Source organism: Erigeron canadensis, chromosome 4 (assembly GCF_010389155.1).
Source record: "Erigeron canadensis isolate Cc75 chromosome 4, C_canadensis_v1, whole genome shotgun sequence".
Taxonomy (NCBI): domain Eukaryota; kingdom Viridiplantae; phylum Streptophyta; class Magnoliopsida; order Asterales; family Asteraceae; genus Erigeron; species Erigeron canadensis.
In genome coordinates this window covers 40,408,872-40,433,568 of record NC_057764.1, presented here as the reverse complement: position 1 = coordinate 40,433,568, position 24,697 = coordinate 40,408,872, and the positions used below count along the sequence as shown (strand labels likewise).

Below are 24,697 nucleotides of genomic sequence, written 5' to 3'. Positions count from 1 at the left end.
ATGAAGTGATAATGTAACTCAAATTAATGAAACTTAAAGATAACATGTATTGTCATTTAAAAATAAAAAATAAAAATATCCCTTCTTTTTTATCAACCATTCAGATTTTGAAATGTCAAAAACAACTCTATAATAACCACTTGTTCGTCTCTTCAAGTTCCAACTGCTAGCATACTGTCTACTTGGATGTCACTGTTAGGGTTCAAAAAACTAACCAATTAACACGTCGTTAAAAAAAAAAACCCATAAAAAACTCTATAATATCAACACTTAACCCTATCAAACTTATATATATAAAAACAAGAAAAAGTTCATGTAAGAGCCATTTGAATTGCAGGAACTATAAGAACCTTTATATTATAACTTGATGTTCATATGTGAATTCTCTATATGAACATATTTATGCATATATGAACGGATAAAGTTATGTTTACTATTAATTATATTCATATGTGAATGGTTCTCAAGTGAACCTTACCCTATAAAAACAAATACTCCTAGTGAATAATTTACAAGTTCTATCTAATAACACTTAAAATAAATACATCACATCATTTTACATCAATTACTTTTATATTAATAACTTATGTTACTCTCCGACACCACAACTACTAGTTGCCACCACCACCCATCGCCGCCTCCTCAATGCAACTGCTGCTACCATCATTGTCCTCGTATCGTAGACATATGTCTAATTTTAAAAATGCTTACTAGTGTTAGTTATATATCATTAATATACTATCGTTGATATATATAGAAAGCGACTATCTACACTCATTAATTGTTCCCAGAAACACATCCAAAACATCCCATTTTATATAAAACGTCTCATTTATCGCCTCGTTTTTTTATAAAATGTCGCGTTAGACCAGTGTGTAGATAGTAAAAACTATAAGAAGAATTACACGTGGTCTGACACATATGTCAATCATTCCCCCATTTTAGGTACCGTTTAACCTAATACGTAACGTTTTATGTAAAACGATACCTAAAACAGGAGAATAACTAACATGTGTGCCAAACCACGTTTAATCCTCCTTGTAGCTTTTATTATTTTACACACCGGCCAAACGCGACGTTTTATATAAAACGAGACGATAAATGCGGCATTTTTCATAGAACGGGACGTTTTAGATGTGTTTTTATGAACCGTTGACGGTGTATGTTAGTATCTATAGTAGCACTCAAATATAATATCAAGCACAACCATTTAAGTCTATTTTAAATAGTTAAAAGTTAAAACTGAAAATTTAATGTTGCAACATCTGTAGAAAAGAAAAAATTAAACATGTATTTTGAGACGAGGACGTATCGGGCAAATATGTCATAACTTAATAATTCATTTGATAATAATAAACTAAAAGTAGAGTGGTTAGAAATCTGATATATTCCTATTTTATGCCAAATTTAAAGATTAAAAATTACATAAGAAAAAGGATGAGAGAGAAGGGAGATAATAGATACAAAAAGGCTCTTGTGAGTCCATTATCTCTAAAATATTAAACTGATTTAATTAAAATAAAAATAAACAAAAAGGTGGAGAGTGTAGAGTGTAGACAGGCAGAAGAGAGCATTTATTTTCCAGAAATCCTTGCAAATTCTCTCTCTTGAATACAACAAACATTGCCATCATCATCATCATCCTTTTTCCCCCGCGTACAAATTTTTACCACTATTTCTATAACTATAACCACTTATTATTATTAAATAATAATTTCCAAAAAGCTTGTTTTGTTTTTATTTTCTCTTTCAATTTCTACATACATACACACCTTTAAATATATATACATACATATATACATATACTACTATACATATACAGAACCAAATATCTAGAGAGAGAAAGAAACTATTTTAAGAGAGGGTTTCTTTATCATCATAATCATCCTCTTCTTCTTCTTCTTAAGTCCACATACAAAATTATTAAAATAGGCCTTATTTGATTGAATTTTTTAAAATTAAACATTTGTATTCAAAATTCAATCCACAAATTTCTCAATCTCTATAGCTTTTTACAAAATTCCATTTCTGGGTTTTGTTTATTCCGTGATTTTATACAAAACCCAACTCAATCTTTGATTCAAATTTTACATATTATGAGGACTGGATTAAGTACGATCCAACAAACGTTAACCCCAGAAGCCGCCACTGTTTTAAACCATTCAATATCAGAAGCCGGCCGCCGAAACCACGGCCAAACGACACCGCTTCATGTCGCTTCAACTTTACTAGCTTCACCTACTGGCTTTCTCCGGCAAGCTTGTATCCGGTCACACCCGAATTCTTCACACCCTCTTCAGTGTAGAGCTTTGGAGTTGTGTTTTAGTGTAGCTCTTGAACGTCTTCCGACGTCCACGTCATCACCGGCGGTTAAAGAACCGCCGATTTCTAACGCTCTGATGGCGGCCCTTAAACGTGCCCAAGCCCATCAGAGACGTGGTTGCCCTGAGCAACAACAGCAACCACTTTTAGCGGTTAAAGTTGAGCTAGAGCAATTAATTATTTCTATACTTGATGACCCAAGCGTTAGTCGGGTCATGCGCGAGGCTAGTTTTTCTAGCCCCGCTGTTAAATCTACAATCGAACAATCTTTATCTTTAAATAATAATAACAATACCAATAACGGAAACATTTGTGTTGGTGGCGGAGGGAATCCGATTCAGATTCCCTCCACTCCTGGAATTGGATTCCGTCCTTCTCCCGTGGGTTCAGTTCCTTTAAACAGGAACTTATATCTGAACCCACTCTTAAAAAAGAACGAGGAATCCGTGTCGTCAGCTCCTAGAAATGTTTATTTGAATCCGTTGTTAGGGAATCAAGTTTTGAATCAACCAAGGAATGATGATGAGGTGAAGAGGGTAATTGAGATTATGACAAAGCCCAAAAAACGGAATCCGATTCTAGTAGGGGAATTAGAACCAGAAACAATCCGTAACGAGATCTTGAAACGAGTCGAAAAGGGTGAATTTGTAGGAGAGTTGAAAAGCTTTGAGGTGATTTCAATTGGAAAAGAGTTTGTATCACTGTCTGATAAGTCGTTAATACCGAATAAGATCAAGGAATTAGGTGATTTTGTTGATCAAAAAATCGCGACCTCTGATACTACTAAAGGTGCTGTGATTGATCTGGGGGACTTGAAATGGTTAGTTGAGCAACCTCCTGCAACGGTCGTGTCTTCGGTAGGTCGTGAATCCGTTACGGAAATGGCTAAAATAGTATCGAAATTCGCGGGGAGAGTTTGGTTGATCGGGACGGCTACTTGTGAGACGTATTTAAGGTGTCAAGTTTATCATCCATCCATGGAAACTGATTGGGATTTACAAGCTGTACCAATTACATCAAGATCACCTCTTCCATCCATGTTTTCAAGGTAAATTATTCGGTTTTTCGTATTGATTTCTAGTTTAGTTTGTTAGTGATTGAACCATAGGGTATCGTTTTAGTCTTATAGATTCACTATATGAAGTTATATATTTATAAAAGTTGTTTTTACTATGTTATTATAGGATGGGAACAAATGGTGTCCTTGGTAGTTCAGTTGAGTCTTTGAATCCATTGAAGAATTTTTCGACGACTATTAATTTGGATACCAACCGAAAGGCACCATACTGTCCGAAATGTTCAAATGATTATGAACAAGAATTAGCGAAATTGAAGGAGGTTGAAAAACCGCCCGATGAAGCTACGAGTAGTTTACCTCAATGGCTGCAAAATGTTAAAACAAAGGATCAACCACAGGTGAGTTGTGAATTTAGTCTTGTATTTACATGTTTTTTTTTGTTTTAGGTTGATTGTGTTCTTTTGGTTATTTATTTTATGGTTATATTTGTAGGTTAAGGATCAAGAAGTGGTCTCGAAACAGAGGATTCAAGAATTGCAGAAGAAATGGAGTGATACATGTTTACGACTTCATCCAAATTACAATCAATCTCCGAGATTAGATAGAATTGTACCAATGGCCTTACCTTTGACTGGGGGATACAAGCCAAACATGCTTCTAACACAAAGTTTACCGGGTCAACAGCCACGGTTACAGCCTCCTAGAAGTCTTCAAGAGGCTTTGCAACCAGCGCAACAGCCACGTTTAGAGCCTCCAAGGAGCCCCGTTCGTACTGATCTTGTTCTTGGACCTAAGAAATCTTCAGAGCTCACAGCTCCAAAAGAAAATGAGGATTTGACTGTTAAGGACCTTCTAGGATGCATCTCTTCCGAACCACAAAAGGCTAAATTTGCAGATACAGCAGATACTGACTCATTTAAGAAATTGCTTAAAGGTTTAATGAAAAAGGCGTGGTGGCAGCCGGAGGCAGCTTCAACTATAGCAACAACCATAACACAATGCAAAGTAAATAGTGGTTTGAGGGGTTGTGTGTGGCTATTGTTTGTTGGTCCTGACCGAGTGGCAAAGAAGAAGATGGCATCCGTCTTAGCCGAGCACGTTAGTGGGACCAACCCGATCACTATATGCCTCGGGTCAAGGCGTGATGGTGAGGAAACAGACATGGGCTTTCGTGGTAAAACTGTGTTGGATCGGATCGTTGAAGCGGTTCGTAGGAACCCATCTTCTGTGATAGTTCTTTCGGACATTGATGAAGCTGATATGTTAATCCGTGGAAATATTAAACGAGCTATGGAACGAGGCCGGCTTACTGATTCTCACGGGCGTGAAATTAGCCTTGGGAATGTTGTTTTTGTACTAACGGGGAACTGGTCAACTGCAAACATAGAAGAACATCAAGTTGATGAGCAACGGTTGCACTCAATAGCAAGCCGTGATTGGCAGTTGAAGTTAGCACTCGGCGAGAAAAGATTGAAACGACGAGCACATTGGTTGTCGGGGAATGATAGGTTAAGGAGACCGAGGAAAGAATCCACATTGGATCTATCACTTGATCTTAACCTATCAGTGGACTATGAGGAAGACCGAACAGATGGTTCAATAAACTCGAGCAATTTGACCATTGACCAAGAAGATGAGAACCAACAGTTTTCGGTTATGTCTGTACCTCATGAGCTCGTTGGGCCGAGTGATGGTGCGGTCGTTTTCAAGCCAGTCAATTTTGGGAATATCCGTCGTGAGATAGAGAAAACGGTCAAAAATGCGTTCTCAACTATAGTAGATGAGAAGATAGCCATTGAGGTCGAGGAGGAAGCTGTTGAGAACATATTAGGCGGGTTATGGTTTGGTCGGACCAGTCTAGAGGAATGGGCTGAACATGTGTTGATTCCGAGCTTCCACCAGCTCAACAATCGGTTACCATCTTCGACAGATGACGTGGTGATTCGACTTGAGTCGGACCGAGATTCTGTTCAGCTAGGCAGTGGAGGCGACTGGCTGCCTAGCAAAATATCTGTGATGGTCTGATGGAGAGTGTATTTTGGTACTATTATTTATTTTATATGGGACCATATGTGTATATAGTTGGGGAAAAAGGAGGTATAGTGAAACTTTTAGAAAAAGGAGAGAACCGTTAATAGAAGTAATCAAAAATGACGGTTCTCAAAATTCCCTTTTTAAAGAATTTGTTGTATTTTCTTCTTTGAATTTCGTATAAATTTTCACAAAGTAATTATTACTCCGTCCTTTAAAGTTGACGAGCAATAACATTTTGCATACAATATTCCATTCGATATATATGTCAATAAAATAAAATGTATTTGATAGTGTTTCATGTTATGCATTTTTTTTTCCGTCCAGAAGGCAATATATCATCGTAGTCGTCTTAAAGAGATGCAATATCATATGTCAATTGGTTTGTATCGTTCGGAAAAGTTTTGTACTTTTTAATGTTTTCTTTCAATATATTGAGGCAAAAATTAATATTGTTAGCATGTATTTGTAAAATGTGATATATTCATACTTGGCATTCGATCTTGAAATATATTATTATGTATATACTAAAAATCAATATGCAAGGTACAAGAGATGAGCTTAAATTACAACACTTTTTTAAACTTTTTTAAAGTTTCATTTTACACCCAAATTTTTTAACATTTATATCTTTACAGCTTTAACTTTGCAACCTTTTTATTTTTAACTTTTACCCCATAAAGCTTTTGTTTTTAAATGTTTGACACCAAACTTTTGGGTTCTTATGTTTGTATCAGCCAAATTTCACACATGTATAATTTTACCTTTAAACATTTGGTTTTGATGATTTTCTCTCTTTTCATTATATATATGGCTTTGATATATAACAGTTTTCATTATCGTTACACTTAACATTTAAAATAAGACACTATATTATATCATAGTCGTCAGAGTGTCATTATAATATAGTTATTGATTTACTTTTTTTTAATACTCTAGCTATTCTTATTGCTTTTAAACGTTTTGTTTCTTTATTATTTATATTACAAGCTTTGTTTTATTTTTTAAAATCCTGGTTTGAAAAATTGTATTATACTACTATATATTGCTTGTATCTAATTTTTAAACACGTAATAACATTCCGCAACAACGTACGGGTATAATAAATAGTTATTTAACTGTTTTGGAATGCCTAGTTGATAAAGAAAAACATTTATATATGTAAAACCCGAGTGTTGTGAGTTAAAAGAATTATCATTAAGAGTTTTTGAAATTTATTAATAAACTAGACTTAACAATTAAATGTTAAAAATTAGAGGGGCCTATAAGGTGGGGAAAGATTTCCAGAGGCTTAAAATGACAAGCAGAGATACAGGGGATTAAATGCGTAAAATAAATATCACATGGCAATGATATAGATGAAATTTAAGTGGTCAAAAAAGCACTTTTTGGTTTAATTAAAATATGAATAAAATATACCAAAAATTAAAATAAACATGTAACTGGCTCTAAACAAGCACACGTCTTCGCCTCAATCTATGTCAAGCCTACTCCCTGTAACTATTAACTACGCCTCTCTATATTGTAATCCAACTTATTATACATTTTTTAATTACAAGTATTTTGTTTCTCGTTGATGTTGACTGCTACATTTTTTTTAAGATATATGACGTTTACCTCATTTGGCTTATAAAGACGAAATTCTTTGCTTCTCTAAAAATTTCGAGTTTAAATCTATACATTCAAACTTATTTATTATTTTATTAAGTGTATTATATATTAATTAATAACTAATATATATCATTGAAAAACATTTTTAGATATAATCCAAGAGCAATAGCGTAATTAAAAATACCAATATTTTAAGAGTATAAACCCAAAAGTCCATGATTAATTTATGGTAAATAATAGATCCTTTTAAAAATTAACTTAAAAATCCTCTTAAAACTTTAAGATTATGACATGTTGATCATTAATTCTTTTTCCTATCTTATCATTTGATTTTGCCACTTGTAATCATCTTATAATTATAAAGATTATAAGGATTTTTAAGCTATTTAGTTTGAACAATTAATCATTTTCCTTAGTTTATATATTGACTTGAAACAGCAAGCATGGATGTTGGTTATTGATAAGTAGTGCCTTCGGGGCATTACTTATGGTGTAATTAAACTTTTTATTGAAAGATAAATTTCGTTTAAAAATTCGTGTCGCGATTTGATGCCGGGAGGTCTAATGTATTTTTTCTTAACTGCGTCTGAGCTAGAGAAATTCTTCGAAGTAAAATTGTCAATTTCAAATACTCGATGGAGAAAAACCCCTATTAATTCGTCAAAAAGCAAACATTGCCCCTCAAACTTGAGCTTATGTATACATTAGCCAAACCCACATAGAGGGACTTCTTATGTTCACCCGAAAACTTGAGCACATGATCTCTTAAATGTTTCAATCATTGAGTTAATGCTCAAGGACTATGGTTTAATTATTTAATTTAAACTTTAATAAATATAACGATATACCATGTATGATTAGTTTAAAAATGAAATTTGTTAAGATGAATTAATGAGTATTAAATCCTTTGAAAATTACTCAAATTGTCAGAGGCGGTACAAGGAAAAAATTTCAAAGGGGGCAAACCTAGAAAACTTATGAAAAATAAATTTAAAAGGGGGCAAAATGTTAAAAACCTATAAAAAAAATTTAAAATTTTATGAAAAATTTAAAAATACATGACAAAATTTAAATTTGAAGAGAGCATTGGACCCCTTTAGTACTGCCCCTGCAAATTGCAAATTGTAAATGATAAGTGTGTCAATTTCTGTGTAATTAGAAAACAGAAAATGAAAATGTAATCGTATAGATGTATTGCTAACACTGAATGGTGTGGGAATCTTATTATCATATAGGCCTGCGTAATATTAATATTTAGTGAATTTGAATAAAAGTAGATGATGATGGTGACGTCATTGATGGTGTTGATTCTTTTTAAAAGCTGGAAAATACTTCCTATAATGACATGAAGTCATTAATGACACAATTTGTACTATAAAAACTTGTTAAAATATACCCATGAGTTTCACCAAAAAGAAAGCTACGCTGCTACGTATACTAAAAGATGGAAACAGTCTTAATAAAGAATAAAATATACTTTGATAAGTATCATATTGGAAAACAAGATAGTAATAGACCAACCAACGGAAATGAAAGGAGCATCAATTAATATATAAATTAAAGTATATACTAATATGTAGTTAATATATAAAATCAAATATATACTAATGATTAATGAAATTAATCTTTAAACAACTCAAAGAAGAATTTATATATATATTGAAAAATTTTGACAAAATTAGATCGAGTCGGATCATGTAATTGTAGCTACAATTTGTAGATAGTGCTTGGAGAATTTTAGCAAAAAAATTGGTTTGTATGTATGTAATTGGGAATGTATATGGAGATGATCTTTTTAAATAGAAAAATGCTTTTTAATGTGTATAAAAATGTTTTACGTTTTCATATCAAAAGTCCACCCCTTGATTTTTATGGAAGGTGTATAATTATTTAATGCACCTTAACGAAAGCGCTTAGGGCTTTGTATAGCAAAAACCAAATAAATAACATAAATAAATAAACTTCAAATCTTAAAATGAAGTTATTTAAATGGTTATATGTAATGTAATCTTTTCATAAAAGATTTTGCCAAATATAACCGTGGAACTACAATTAAAGTGAATAAAATAGTTTTACATTTAACTTGAAGTTTGGAGAATGTGCTTTTAATGAGAAAAATAAAAAAAATTTATGCGCATTAGCTACAACCTTTAGTGTTGTATATAACATTATTTTGGTCAATGCAAATAAAGTAGTATTATTTTCATTCACAAATAGTTTATAAAACTACTATGGAAGTTTAGATCACCGGTTCGAATCCACTCTAAACTCCAGTAAGTGGTATCTAAAAACAATTGCTCCTGCTTGAGGCTTATTCTCAGCGAATGGTTCTTAGTTGGGTCTAAAAGACAACTACCTTAATTAGGATTTATTAGTCAATTTAAACAAATTGCTGGACGCCTACTTGTTAAAATCTATTTATAGCAGCTTGTCGTGAAGATTAAAGTTTATTGCCTTATTCTCTAGCTCTTAACAATTTTGTGAGCCTAATTTTTTTATTAAATAATTGTAACTTATATAAACCACAAGCATAAGTTTTCTAATCTAGATCTTCAATTAATACAAGTATAATTTAACAAGGGAAATGCTAAATACAGCCTTAAGGGTTGTATTTAACGTGCATAAAAAAACTTGTACCTTCCATATTAAAAGTCCGCCCCCTGATTTTCATGGTAAATGTACAAAGAATTTATGCACCTTAAACACAGCCCTAAGTACTGTATTTAGCAAACCCCATTTAACAAATTAATGTGGTCTGCTATCTAAAATAGTGAGTAGTTCTTGACTTCTTTCCCAAATGCACTTGGATAGTTGCTTGATTATCATTGTACTCTTACTCTATATGTATGTGGACTTGTGGAGTCAGTTGTCAATTTTAAGAAGCTTCACAGATGCTCCCCTCTCTTGCCGTGACATGGCTTAGAATTTATTTGAATAAACATGCATGTCCCAGATTTGATTTTCTCTCAGCTCAAATCACATTTAACATGTTGTCGAAAAGAATAGGTAAACGGTTATAAAAAAGAAAAACCCATCAAAATGAAATGCTATACTTTTGTAAAACCTACTTTGACATGCCTACTTGATTGATGATGGTAATTAAATGCTTTTTTTGTCCAAACTGTAAACTAAGAGTAATACTTAGTTATTTATGTCTTTTCACTTTTTGGGATATATGGGTAATTATCTTAATATAGCTTTGATTAATATTGCCAAGTGCCAACAATTAGAAAGGAGCAACACTAGATTACAAGAATACAAGAATAATTTAGGATGGATAACATAAAACAATCTAAAGTAGTAAGAAGGATACTATAAAACAATTAAAGTATCTTAAATGTTACAGAGTAAACAATTACAAGGCTCTGATTAAAGGTATCATATTAAATTTTTTTAATAATAATATATTTATATTATAATTAACTAGTAAATTTAATGACACTACATATATATATATACTACAACAGTTTAAACAAAATAATTTGTATATTTTAAACATCAACTGTCCGTCCGAGTAATAAATAGGCTTGCAAACAATGACATGGATTTGAGCGTGTGTGTGTGGCTGAAGATTGTACTGAAAAGACATGAAATTGAGGGAAGTTGGCCAAAAATAATTGGAAATTCCAAAAGGCATAAATTGGGAAGTGGATTTCGGTCTTCTATTCTCACACATATGTCGGCATTGCATTATATTTACGACTTTAATATTTGAAAATGAAATATGGAAAATTGTATATTCAGCTTAAAGAACCCATATTTATGCCATAAATTTTTATTAATCTATCATATAATACAAACATATAATGCATAATAATATATTTTTATTAATCTACCATATAATACAAGTATATATATGTGTAATAATGATGGATTTATTAAAAATTATGATATGAATATTCATCAATAAATTGAAAACTAATAAATGTCAATTAATATTTAATATATATAAATCTTGAAATTTTTAATTTTTAATTTTATACATTAATTTTGTATTCTAACAATTTATTTATTATTATCATTATTATTATAAATATTATATAATAATATTCATTTAATGGATATTATTTTGTTATCAATATGAAACTTTCTATCTTATTATTCTCTATCTCAAGATCTTAATATATTTGTTTAACATTTTCTTTTATTTTCTCAATCTTAGTTGTTTAATCAAGTTTTCAAATTTATTAATATCAGCATTTTGTTTTGTCTTGTAAGATTAATAATTGGATATTATAACCATACATCGCATGAGCCATAATCTAATTTGAAAAATAAATGTACATTTGTGTTAGTTCTGTTCATTATTCCAAAATATCTTTAAGTTAATCCACGAGACGACGACAACATTTCCAACAACCATGTCCAGCTTTAAAAATAAGAGAATCAAGTCAAGAAACTTTTAAGGTAAGATAAGTATTGGTTAGTTAAAACAGTATGATCTGGATCAGTGATAAATATTTTGGCTACTGGAGATAAAGGTCAAAGGTTTTATTCACGTACATACCATGCAAAGGTTGCAAGTCTTTGTCTACCATCTGAAAGTAGTCACTCTACCTATATATGTTGGGGTAAAGATCTGTGTACATTTTAATTCCTATACACCGCTAAAGTATTAGAGCCCATAACCCGTTAAAGTTTATTTTTTTATTGGTTGGTGAAAATAAGAACTAAAGAAGATAACTATCTAAGTTGGTAAGTGACCAAAAGTTTTATTTATTTAAAAAAAATATTAAATGATGTTTTTAAGGGATGCATTTAATGTCCTATCAAAATATCATCTTTTGAATTTTTTTAATAAATATACATTTTTTAATGCACCATAAGTATAGCACTAATTAGTACTTAAAATACGCAAATATTAAAAGCAAAACCTAGATATCTAAGCATCTATATTTATAGAACGAAGGCAATATTTTCCATTTTTTTAATAAATATTGATTGCGACTTTGCATGCAAAATTTAATAGTCTAACAACACCATACGAATTAGGTTTGGTATCTCTATTATCCACGATAGTTATTTTTAACAACAATGTGTGTAGTTATTAATAAGGTAATCCTAACTTTTGGATGTTTTCTTTCAACGGCTAACTTTTGGATATTTAATTACATTAGTCGGGCAAAATAAGTCCATCTTTGTCTACGACTTCAATTCATAATATAACTATTCCTTGAAAATTCGATAATAATCAATGAGGAGTGATCATGTACCATAAATATTAATAAATTTATTATGTAGTATCATTATTAGAACACAAATCAATAAAATATGTTTATAGTAAATAAACTATAAGTTATGATATAAATATCATTTCTCATGATCAATACTGTGTTCCTAGATATTTATTGTGGAAATGGTCAAAGTTTTGGAGCAGCCTGTTTGAAGAAGAGTGGTGTTAATTCCAAAAACATAAGGAGATAGGAAAGTAGGTCCATTTTGGTATTTGGCATAATTTTTTTTTTTTCCTTCACTCTTCTAGCTCTTTTATCTTATAAGTTTTCTTTAAATGTGGATACAAAGACAAATATTGTTTGGAGAGTTGTCTTGCCTTGATGCATGCATGTTGTCATGTGTCATGTGCCACATTTGCTAAACTTAGGCCATTGCCCATCCACTCCATGTGTTCTCATTTATTATGATCTATTTCCTCTATTTCACCTCACATCAGACCGATCGAATAGTCATTCAACTTATGATTGAATTAGGACATTTATTCGACCCCCCGTATATATATATATATACAATATATATCTATAACTTGAAATATTGAATGTTAGAAATATGTATTTTGTACTTTAAATGCCAATATCTCATTCTATGAGATTAAGGTTTTTATAAATTAAAGAAGGGTTATTCACTTATTTGTGTGAAGTGTAGTTTCATGTTCTTTGTTGAAGATAATGACTCAATAATATAGGACATGAACTACTATAACAATTACTCGTATTACATAGAGAAAAAAGTATTTTAATTAGTCATAGTAAGGACCATCTATGATCTATCCATATTATAGTTACAAAAACCTATCTTATCAAATTTGGCATGTGACATGTTATGCTTTTGTAGCATAAATTAATGAGAGATACTAGACTTACAAATAATTAATTAAGGGGTGTTTGGTATTGCGATTATAAAACAAAATCTGTGTTTTTAAAAAAGATTATGCGTTTTCAAAACTGCTTTTTGAAAAAGCATGTAGGTACATTTTTCTCCAAAACTACGTTTTCATAGCTAATAATCACTTTTTCATACAAACACGTTTTTAGATTATTTGCGTTTTACAGACGTAATAATCAAATAATCACTTTATAACGCAATCACAAACAACTTTTAAGTATGTAACTAGTAATAACCAATACATCAAGATGACGTGCAAATCTTTTCTTGTCTTTAAATCCTAATTTACACCGACCATTCTAAACGCTTTTCACGTTGGATATGATGAAACAAAGCCCTAAAGCAGCTTAATTAGCTACGCCATGTCATTGGGAGCTTGGTCTAGTGTTATCTCATGAGTTCAAATTCTACCAAAGATATTTGGAGAGGAGACCTTTGTAATGTTTAACTTCATCCAAGACATGAGCGGTTAAACCTTTTAGGACATTACGAGGTTTTAAACTTGGCATGGACACACAAATGAACTAAAAAATATGAGTTTTTAATTAGGGGAATGATTTTCATGACACAAACGTACGCATTACCATTAAAACCATTATTGTAAATTAAAATTTGAGAAAGCAATGTAAAGTGAAAAGCATTACAATTAAATATACCTTTGTTGTTTAAAAAGAATGGGTTGGCTAGGGATATCTTTTAAATTCACTATGTGGGTCCCGGATGTGAGTTTTTTTCCTAAGGTCTCGAGTATTGGGTTTCTCATTTCAAGGTATTTTCCATGAGGAGGAGGTTGGAGGTCCAACGATTTGTTGGTTAAAATTGCCTTCAGCACGTCTGAATCGAAACTAACTTAAAAAAAAAATAATAATAAAAAAACAGTTATTTTTCGTCTTTTACGTGGCTTTTGTGCATGTGGGAGATTTTCGGTAAATTAATGGCCAGCATCTCAATTATGAGACTATTTTAACCTTTTTTTTTTCTTTACAAATTCACACACACATTGGATCCTCCCAGGCAAAGGTCTTTTCTTTATGTTAGATTTTTTTTTATTAAGTTACCTCCCGTGCAACAAATAATGCTCCCAATGCTATTGTAGAAAACAATAGACTTCCATTTTTTACAATTCGAGCAAATTAATTTATAGTACTTCAAACATTTTGATTAATTATGAGTGATATTCTTAATGCATATTTTTAATTATGATTTGCTAAAAATATACTTTTTAAGAAACCTTACGTCACTTAAAGTTTATATAGACTTGTAACAATTTTTTTTATATATTGACACGGTCCAATTTTAATAGTATAGGGACAAATTATGATCCCAACTAAATATGCGTATTATTAAAAGTGACTGTCTTTGTCCCAAAAAGAATGTTTAGAAAGTATAGTAAACTAATCCTAACTCCCATGTAAAGTTCACCTTTTCCGTGACCAACCACTCTTTTGGTCAGAGCCAATAAAGTAATTCGCAATTAGTTAATAAAATAGTTAATTAATATTTAAATACCGGGTTACATAATACAATATGATTAGAAGTGGAAAAGGAGGAGGTTTGATTAGAAGGAAAGGTCCACTTTGGTTTGTTTGGAAGTAGGATGCCTTTTTTATATCAAGACAAAACAAACCCCTCCTTTCTCCCCAACCACTCTTGTCATCTTTACCTTTTCCACCCACTTCATAATCCTTTTTGTTTTGAATATTGTTAGAATGATATATGGTTTTTTTTTTTTTTTTGAACGGCACTTCATAATCCTTTTTGTTTTGAATATTGTTAGAATGTTATATGTATATACAGATAATTTTAATATCTGGATGAAATAAAAATACTATTGAGATAAAGGGTAGACTTGGTAATTTATGAAAAAAGTTTGATTTTTTTTCTTTTCTTTTGGAATGACAAAAAGAAAAGAAAAAAAAAGAGAGATTGATTTAATTGATAGATTAACAATTATCCAACATTTGATTTTGAGTTACTTATGGTTTTCTTTTAAAGCTTGCATGGTTATTATATTATGGCGTACAATTATTAAAAGTAACTGATATATTTATCTAGTCGGCATCATGTTTACCTTTCTCGTCTACTTGAAATCAACGATCAAGAACTAGAATACAGTTGTTTGATAATTTCTTTTGAAAGACGCAACGGAAAAATGACTAGCTTCTCCAACTTTGGTGCACTCACATCGGGTTTAAATCTTAATCGGTAATACTTTTAAGGATTTGTTTTCTCATGTGTAGATGGGTATACTGTTGTTAAGGCTACCTCCCACATTTACATGTAGCACGATTCTCGAACCTTTCACCCATGGAAAAACCATGAAGTGGGAAATTCGGCAACCATTGGGCTACTTGTTTGATAAATGATACTCCGTATATAAAAAAAATGGTAGATTGATAGGAACCGTTTGATCCCATGTACCAAATCGGTACCCACATAACCCCTAGCAGGGATAGTGTCAAGGTAATTTAACCACTTAAATTCAATTCTGCCTCTGGCAAGATTCAAACCCAGGTTGCTCCTAGAAAGTGGCAGCTGGTGGCCAACTCTTCTACGAATGATTGGTTATTATACTCGGTATATATAACTACCCTTTTATAGGAAATTGAGTGTAATATTCATCATCACTAAAAAACAAGAAAAATGCTAAATGAATCTCTTAGGGCTTTAGTTAACGTGCATAAAAAGGTTGTATATTTCCATATTAAATGTCAGCCCCCTGAATTTTATGGTAAGTGTACAATTAATTAATGCACCTTAACGAAAGCCTTAACGAAAGCCCTAACGAAAGCCCTTGAGGCTTTATTTAGCAAAACCCAAAAAACAATAACCAACTTATAATTTCTTAAATACATATACAACGTATATATCTATACTTCCTTATAAAGAGTATTGGATTTCTTAAAATTCAGCATTTTTTTTCTTTCCAAAATACCCTACTTAAACATAAACTCTTATATACCCTTCTTTCCTCATTCTCTCTAATCATTACACACTCACATCGACTTTCTTTCACATCCGCCGCTTCCCTCCTTCTCCACCGCCTCCCTCGATCTCCACCACCGCCTCCTTTTTATATTATCATCACCTTCTAGCCGCCGCAACGCGCGGGCACTATGCTCGTATACCTTAATCAGGATTCATGCATGAAATGGATTTATAATTTGGTCAAATTAAGAACCTTTGTAATTTTTTATAGTAAGATCGATATATGGATTTGTTGCTTATAAATAATAAAACTCTATATGAAAAATACGATGCACTTTACTTCAATTTGTGAATTTCATCCAAAGTAAGAATGGCTTTAATTTGCTTCATTAGTGTGGCGACTGGCGACCTTTTTCAACACGTTGATTATCTCACACACAACATCCATTACAAATTAGGAGCCATGGTCCATCAATCATGACATTGTACAGTATATATGCACCACCAGGTCTTTAAAGGATTGTGTTATTTTGATACCAAGAGACCCATTTAATTGCAATGAGTTATTTACGATGAATCACCTTTGGCAATATATATAGACCCCATTAATCAAATTTGACAATAAGAACCAATCCTGACCTAAGAACTATATTTTCATCCCATGAGTGAAAAGCACATTTTTCAAGAATAATGTTAGTATTTTTTTATATTTCAAAGGAGTATATGCTAAACTTGAGGACCATGTGCAATGACAAAAAATTAGAGCTTTTTTTTTGAAAGGTGTACATTATTCATAATGTCGAAGCACTTTCTACTATAACATGGTGAGAACCAACTCGGTGTGGGTAGTCGGTTGTTTTAACCGGACCCCGCTACATCCAAACCAAGTTGGCTTTTAAAGAAAAACTCACGTGCATACGTACATTTAAGCAACCCACAACATCTAATAAACTGGCTTGGGTTTTAATAGGGGCCGAGAAATACACATGGCAATGCCTAAGGGAAAAACCTGGTATCCTCAACCAGTTGTGCTGGAACCTTAATTTGCCTTAATCCATCAAAATGTACCGTACCACACGTCTAAAATTTAATGATAAGTCTATTTAATTTTTATTTATATTAGGTATAAAAGTCATTTTTCAACCGAGAACAAATTAAGCTCCACTACTGAAACTACTTTTTAAACACTGCAAACTCCCAAAAGCTGCTCACTGCGATGCATTTTGTTTCTACAATTCTTTCTCATTAAATCAAAATTTTCTTTTTATATATTCATCATCTCTTTGTTTGTATATGGAACAAATTTTAATTAACTTTTATTTTTAACTCCAGAATGTTTAAACCTGTGTATGCTTCAATGTAATTTATATGGACTGTAACTTCTAAGACCAAATAAGAAATCAAAAATTACAGAGTATAATTAAATTTGAAAAAACATTTAACCTAAAATCACAAAAATGAAATCAACTGTACGTTACTATATTTGTTTTTCAAATTTTCCATCTGATCGATCAATGTTATGGCAGTATGGCATATAACTTTAGTACTCCTATGGTAGTGTGCAATATTACTAAGGGGTAATCATCTATAGATTTTTAACATAAATTTATACCTTTAGCCTCTGAATTTTACAAGATGCACCTAATAAATCCTCCCCATGTGAGAGAGGTGGTACCCATGATGGGTACATCTGCAGTATAGATACTAAGCCGTCGGCGGATACACTGCCGTCTGCCGTTTACCGATGGAAAGAGAAAGAGATTTGCAGGGTTGTTCACCGATAGAAGAGAAAAATGAGAGAGGAGATAGAGAGGAGAGAGGAGTCTTTTGATTGGTTCTGATGAGGTCCAACCAACTGGTTAACCCTTTTTTTTAAAGTTGATCAATGTAATTATATATATATATATAAGTTTTAGGTAAAATAAAACAAATAATAAGGTAAAACAAATAAAACAATAGGTTTTTTTTCACTAACCATTACCGTGCATCATGAAAATCATCATGCATCAATTGCTTCATAAATCTCCCTGCATCAATTTAACTATCATCTAATAGTCAATATGTTGTCCTACTTGTTTTACTTTAATACTTGTTTTACAATACCTAACCCACATATATATATATATATATATGGGATGGAAATACAAGGCTGTTAGGTACCTAAGCTTAGGTGCCAGACACCGACATATTAATTTTTTAAACCATAAAAATCATGGGGCCCAAACATTTATTTATTAAACAATAAACAATAAAATATTAGTATGTGAGAGGTTTCACACCTAAGCTTAAGTGTTGGACAGACTTATCATATATATATATATATATATGGGGACAATCAAATAAGAACAGTCTTAAAATAAGAACACGGTGAGAACACTTAAAAACTACATTTTGATGCATTAATAATCCATAAAACTAACATAGTGTATAACTAATTATCATTATTTAAGTGTTTAATAACACATGGATCCGTCAAAATCGAGAAAATCATGTTTTTTGTTTTGTGCATCCATCTTGGATGCATATTCATCAGAATGATGCATCCAACAAAAAACATGATTTTTTTTATTTTGACGGATCCATGTGTTATTAAACACTTAAATAATGATAATTAGTTATGCACTATGTTAGTTTATGGACTTTTGGTGCATCAAAATGATGTTTTTAAATATTCTCACCGTTCTTATTTTCAAATTGTTTTCACCGAAGTATTATATATATTTTAAAACTGTTCTTATTTGATTGTCCCCATATATATATATGTATGTATGTATGCATAGCCGAATGAAAAAGAAAACAAACAATACATCTAGATCTGTTATAGTTTTTTATTTTTTTATTCTTATTGTTAAATACATTTTAGTCCCTGTAATCTATTTATTTATTTATATTAATTGCATTTCAGTCCTTATAAACTATTTTTAATTACATATCAATCCTTGTACTTCCATAAATGAATAATATAGTTTTTTTTTTGTTTAGTATGAAATGTTATGTTTATATAGTTTTTTAAGTGATATAGTATTAAAAATAAATGAAAAATAATTGATGAGGTGAAGATTAGGGGAAGTGGAGGGAAAATGACGTCAATGATTTGAGAAAGATGAGGAAAGTTTAAGAAAAATTGAGGTGAAAAGTTTTTATTGTTAGGTAAAGTTTAGTGCACTCTCTCCCTTTAAAATTACATTAAAGTTTTAGAAAGCATTAAAAAAAACTAGTACAAGTTTGTATAGAAAGACGGTGGATGACAAATCACAAAAGATGCCTTTTTAGCCTGTTCATCTTTTTAAAGATATGCATGCTTCTTATAGAACCATGCTTGCTTGTTCCCTCTTATCATGTTTCCATAGAAAGCAATAAAAAGAAAAGGGGTTCAATCATCGACCTTCTCTATTGTTAAGCATGCCATTGGGCAATTTGCGCACTTAGATCTCTCTTAATTGGTTCACGAGGACGCGCGGATAGGCAACAATACAATCATTGACAATAAAATAATTAATCAAACCGTATTCAAAGTACTGTTAAAAAAAAAAACGTATTCAAAGTTGGTTAATGGGTCAAATATTATGATTTCTATATGAACGGATTTATAAATCAATTGAAGTAGATATCTTCGATGGTTAAAAAAGGCCGGGTTCAAAAGCCGACACAACTATATCCTGTTAGCCCGGTTAGATTGTGTTAATCTGAGTGTTAGTGGTGGAATCAGGATCGAATGTGACCCGTAGCATAATTTTTTTCCGTTAGCCTTGTATCACCGCAAAGTTATACTGTTATAGGTCTTATCACTTTATTAAAGATTTTTGTCTATTTTTGGTGGGGTTTTAAGAATTTTTGGCACTTTTGGAGTATTTCTTTATATTTATTAGCACAATTACATGTTTGTAAGTTATGTTGATAGGAAAAAATTTCAAAAGTTGAAAATTAGTTAAATTGATCGGTATCCCATATTTATTTGACCCGTATCATCAATAAAAAAAATACATTTTTTTTAGATATATTATACAACAAAAATTTAATAGACATGTAGCCCGGGCTGCTCCTCAGTTAAATGTAGTTCGGCCAGGGCTGAGTCTAAAACCTTCACCTATTAACCTAAAGGGAGAAAATCTAATTAATCCGTTTTATTATTTATACTTCTAATGATCAATCATCAATATTATACTCAAATAATCAAATACCCAAGTACTTTCATAATTTAAACGTAACACAAAAAGTCACATACGAAGATCATCATGATGTAAGCAGAGTAGAGTACCCCTAAGGCTACACAAAGCATTACTTATGTGTTTAAGACATTAAAAATGGGTGGTTTGGAAATACCTCAAGTCCTCAAATTTTAGAAACCTGAAAAGTCCCTACAAACAGCCATACATGCAAGTTTAGTAACTTTATTTTAATTTAAACGCAACTATTTAACGTTTTAGCCACCACAATTGCTTTGACTTAAAAAGGTAAATGGCGGAAAAGGTAACTAGAAGTGTTCAAAAGAAGAGAGAAAAAAAAAGTATCTAGAAACGAGCCAGGACTCAGGAATCATGATGAAAGTGTTGGTCTAATGTTATAGGTGTCATGTTTTGACTTTCTGTTTTACACATGTGTACATACCCATTTAAAGCTTGGACCCACTAATGGATATGACCTCTTTCCCGTCGTTTTCCCTGATCCATTTTGAAAGCCTGTTATGAAGTTGATTTTTCTTTCGGCTTGGACTGTTTTTTGTAGATAATAAAACGTATAGGGCCAGATTGTTGGGTTAATGCACAAATTTGATACTACATTATTGTAAATAGTTTAGGCCCAAACCTTGCCGTAAAATAGTTATACAACTCACTTTTTCAGTTTTTAACTTTTTTCTATAACTAACTTGATGATCGCATTTGAAATCTTGAATACATAACTTACCATATAAAGATGGTTATATGCTTACAAAAACATGGTTATAAGTTTATAACTCTACCAGTTTATAATCGTCAAAAGTTATAGAGAAATTTTACCCTTATCTAGCAAGTGTAAAAGTATACAATATTACGAAACAACCATTTATTTTATTAACCATAGAAGTTTATTATATTACACTGTCAGGTAGTCGGGCAACAAGTTGCGTCGTTACCCCTAAAGTATCATTCTTAATTTAAAGGGAAATTGTTGTTTAAACATTATCAATCCATACGTATTAACACATTACGTTCCCTTGTTACTATCACGGCTTGTTTAAGCATATCTTGTAACCTATGTAGCACCGAAACGGGTACGAGAAAGGGGTACGGGAACGATACGGGAACGGGGAACGGCAAAACTAAAAAAATCCAGGATACGGGTACGGCAATAAAAAAATATACAAATATAAATTATATCAATTTTTTCATAAAGAGAGACTTGAGACTTGAGTATTATGTATAATTATAAATGTAGAACTGTATAATACATGTTTGATTAGTGATCACTCATTGAATGTTTAGTGTTTAATAATTGGTTTTGAAATATAAAAAATTTAATGTTGCTCAAATTTTATATAATATAGCATGCTTGGGTTTGGAGATTAGAAAAAGTCCTTTAAAACCTTGATATTAATTAGAAACCGTATGGAAACTTCAAAGAAACGTTTCGGTATCTATAGAAAATTCTAGGAAATGTTTCATATGTATTTCGTACGAGGTAACGTTTCTATGGAGTTTCGGAAACGGGTACGACTACCTGTTTGGAGTTTCGGTACATCATAGCTTGTAACATCATGTATCAGAAGTAATTAATAGCATCTAGCCACTTAACTTATAAAACCGTTTTCTATTGTTGATAAAATGACATGAACTGTCGAACAACAATCAAATTCGATTTTCTTCATCTGCTTTTCCCCGAGGTCCTACTTAACTCCACTTTCTTTTTTCCCATTTTATATATCTTTTTACTCATTTCAATTTTTTTCCCCCTGCTAAGACCATAAACAAATCTGATGCTTGCCATTAAGTCATTAACGTACATGCTTGTCTCGTAAATTCTTGAACACCAGACCGAATTGAACTTAAAATCTTGTGATCGAAGAACAAAAATAATGTTTGATAAAATTACATACAAGATGCTTTCTAAATTACTTTAATAAATCTATCGAACAAAACCAAATGACCGACGTTAAATTAATATAATGTTTCAACATACAAGATGTTGAAAAACAATGAATTGAAAAAGAAACGATTCTTGCGTACATATAATTCATGGAATCCGTACTTTTGAAAAGAAATACTTATTGTAGAACATATGTTTTCCCTCTTTGGCCAGATATATATATATATGGTCCCCGATGGGAGGGACCAAACGACCCACAACTTGCCTCCGATCCCCGGCCAAGCATATCCATCTAGCTAATTAACTCGACTATCAAGACAAATTAAAGTGATTTTACGAAAGTATGGTAGCCTCATGTTCTTGATCGATCTGCCTAACTCGACTTGACTATCAAGACATGTCGTATGTAATGACTAATGAGACAAATTATAGATTAATTATTCACTGCTACGTAAGTACATGTGCCTCCACGAAAACCTAATTAAATATATACTTTAATGGTTCAAAATAATCAAACTTAATAGACTGTTACTTCAATCAAAAGAGTCTTGGGTTGTTGCCGATGTGTATGTCAGGAATATATTAATCGGATATGAGTTTTAGTTAATGGTAGATACATTGTTAATATTATGAACTTATCTAGAATGCTATTGTATTAAAGAAACAATAATTACGAGTATCACTCTATTTCATATGCTTTATATACTTTCTTATATATTAATGATGATGGCTTTTGCTTTGGTGAAAAGGGAATATGAGTAGTTGGTGTTGGACAGAGATTCCAAAAGACCACCCGGCCATGATACGGGGAGGCACGTCCCTTTAATTAGGCTTTACCCATTTCCGGATTCTCCATATTAATTACGAGTAAATTAGTATCTGTAGAAATTGAACTGACACTAAGCTCACGTACATATGGATTCAAAGTTACAATTTGAAGATTATTTACTTCGTTAATTTCATCGTTTGGAATTTGGACTAACATAAACATACTAGCTATGTGAAATAATACTCTAGTAAATAATATTAGTTAATTGACAAATATCAATTTAACTGATGAGAAACCTAATTCTCCAAATATTTCATATTTTTAGGGTATCAACTTGTAGTAAAAATAACTTCAAGTGCTTTTATGGTATCTCATATATAGTAACAGTTCAAAATATGTTTGTTTATTTGGTTGTAAGCTTTATCGATTGTTAAACAACATTAAAAAAATTAAGTTACATTATTAAGTAGTATCTCATAGTATCTTAAGACTCCTGATGGGAAAAAAAAACATTTTTCATTTAATTTCTTTTCAACTCTTGACAAAGCATATTACTAGCATGTAATATTGGTATATTGTGGAGCTTGAAACTAAGAGATCATAAGTTCAAATCCTGGTGTGAACAAAATGCTCTTAAAAATTGAGACACGAGTTTTTCCAGCATGATTTTACTCTGAAATTAAAATTAGGTATATAAAAAAACATGTCGGTAATCCTAAATTTACCATTTAAAAAAAAAACTTAAAGGTGTAGTTCCACCTAGTCCAATAGTTCAAATATATAGAAGTTAATAAGATTTCCGAGTGTGCATAGGGCAACTCAATCTGGATGGTCTCAAATAGTCGGACGTCACATTAGCAATTTAGCACGGATTACTTTTTTCTATCCAATTAGATATACACATGCCAATTTTATCCCCAATGAGCATCATCTCAATAACCGTGCACCACTTGTTTACATCTTGTGTAAGAAAGAAAAATTACAAAGTAAGGGGTCTAGCTTTTTATGTATAGCTTTTAGTTTATTTACTTTTTATTGAAAAATAGAAGCTGATTCAGTGTTTGGGTTGGTCTTTTTTTGAAGAATACAAGGCCATACGGAGTAACGCGTTTCCAACCCGTGGCAAGCCCAAAAAGTGCAGGGAACTCCCTCGGAACGCCCGCCACACCGCCCCCAGGGGCGTTCCACCTCAAAATATTGTTCCTCTCGTTTCTTTTTGGACGCCCATGGAAACTTTGACCAACACCACCCAACAGCTCCTTTCGTGCATCCTATTGGTCCTTTTTTTTATTCTTTATATATATATATATATATATATATGATTAGGAGGTTATGGGAACCCCTCAGTCCAAGAGGAATCCCTTTTTTTACAAGGAACTACACATGTCACATTTTAAGGAAAAAAAGAGGTTCTTAAAACCCCTTACTCCCCATAACTTAAGTTGCTTTAGTTTCGCTATGTATGAGCTAACTTCATATATATGCCAATCACCCTTGATATAATGATATGTGTGACCTTTAACCATTTGGTGTGCTACATGGACGACCCCACACTCCATGGAACCATCACGAGTAAATTACCATATATTTGCCTTTCCAAATCCAAGTTTATTAACAAGAATCAGGTTTAGAATATGAGGAATAAGGCTTTCTCTTAAAGGCTTTACATGGGGCATCTCATGCCATGTGACATATTAGTCATTATGAGACTTCTCTCTTATTTTCTTGGAGCAAGACTTTAAAAATAAAAGCTCCATGAGAGACCACAATGGACATGAAAAGTAAAAGTAGTGGTGGAGCAAATATTGGAGGTAGTAAAAAGTAATGATGGACTC

General features: G+C 31.8%; 1 protein-coding gene across 1 annotated transcript; it reads left to right on the top strand.

Moving 5' to 3' along the window:
- The first annotated feature begins 1,845 nt into the window (after positions 1–1,845).
- LOC122595068 (protein SUPPRESSOR OF MAX2 1) lies at positions 1,846–5,590 on the top strand. The gene is made up of 3 exons (XM_043767361.1): positions 1,846–3,370; positions 3,507–3,738; positions 3,833–5,590. The coding sequence occupies exons 1-3, from the start codon at positions 2,097–2,099 to the stop codon at positions 5,363–5,365; spliced, it is 3,039 nt and encodes a 1,012-aa protein (XP_043623296.1). The 5' UTR covers positions 1,846–2,096; the 3' UTR covers positions 5,366–5,590.
- The last annotated feature ends 19,107 nt before the right edge of the window (positions 5,591–24,697 follow it).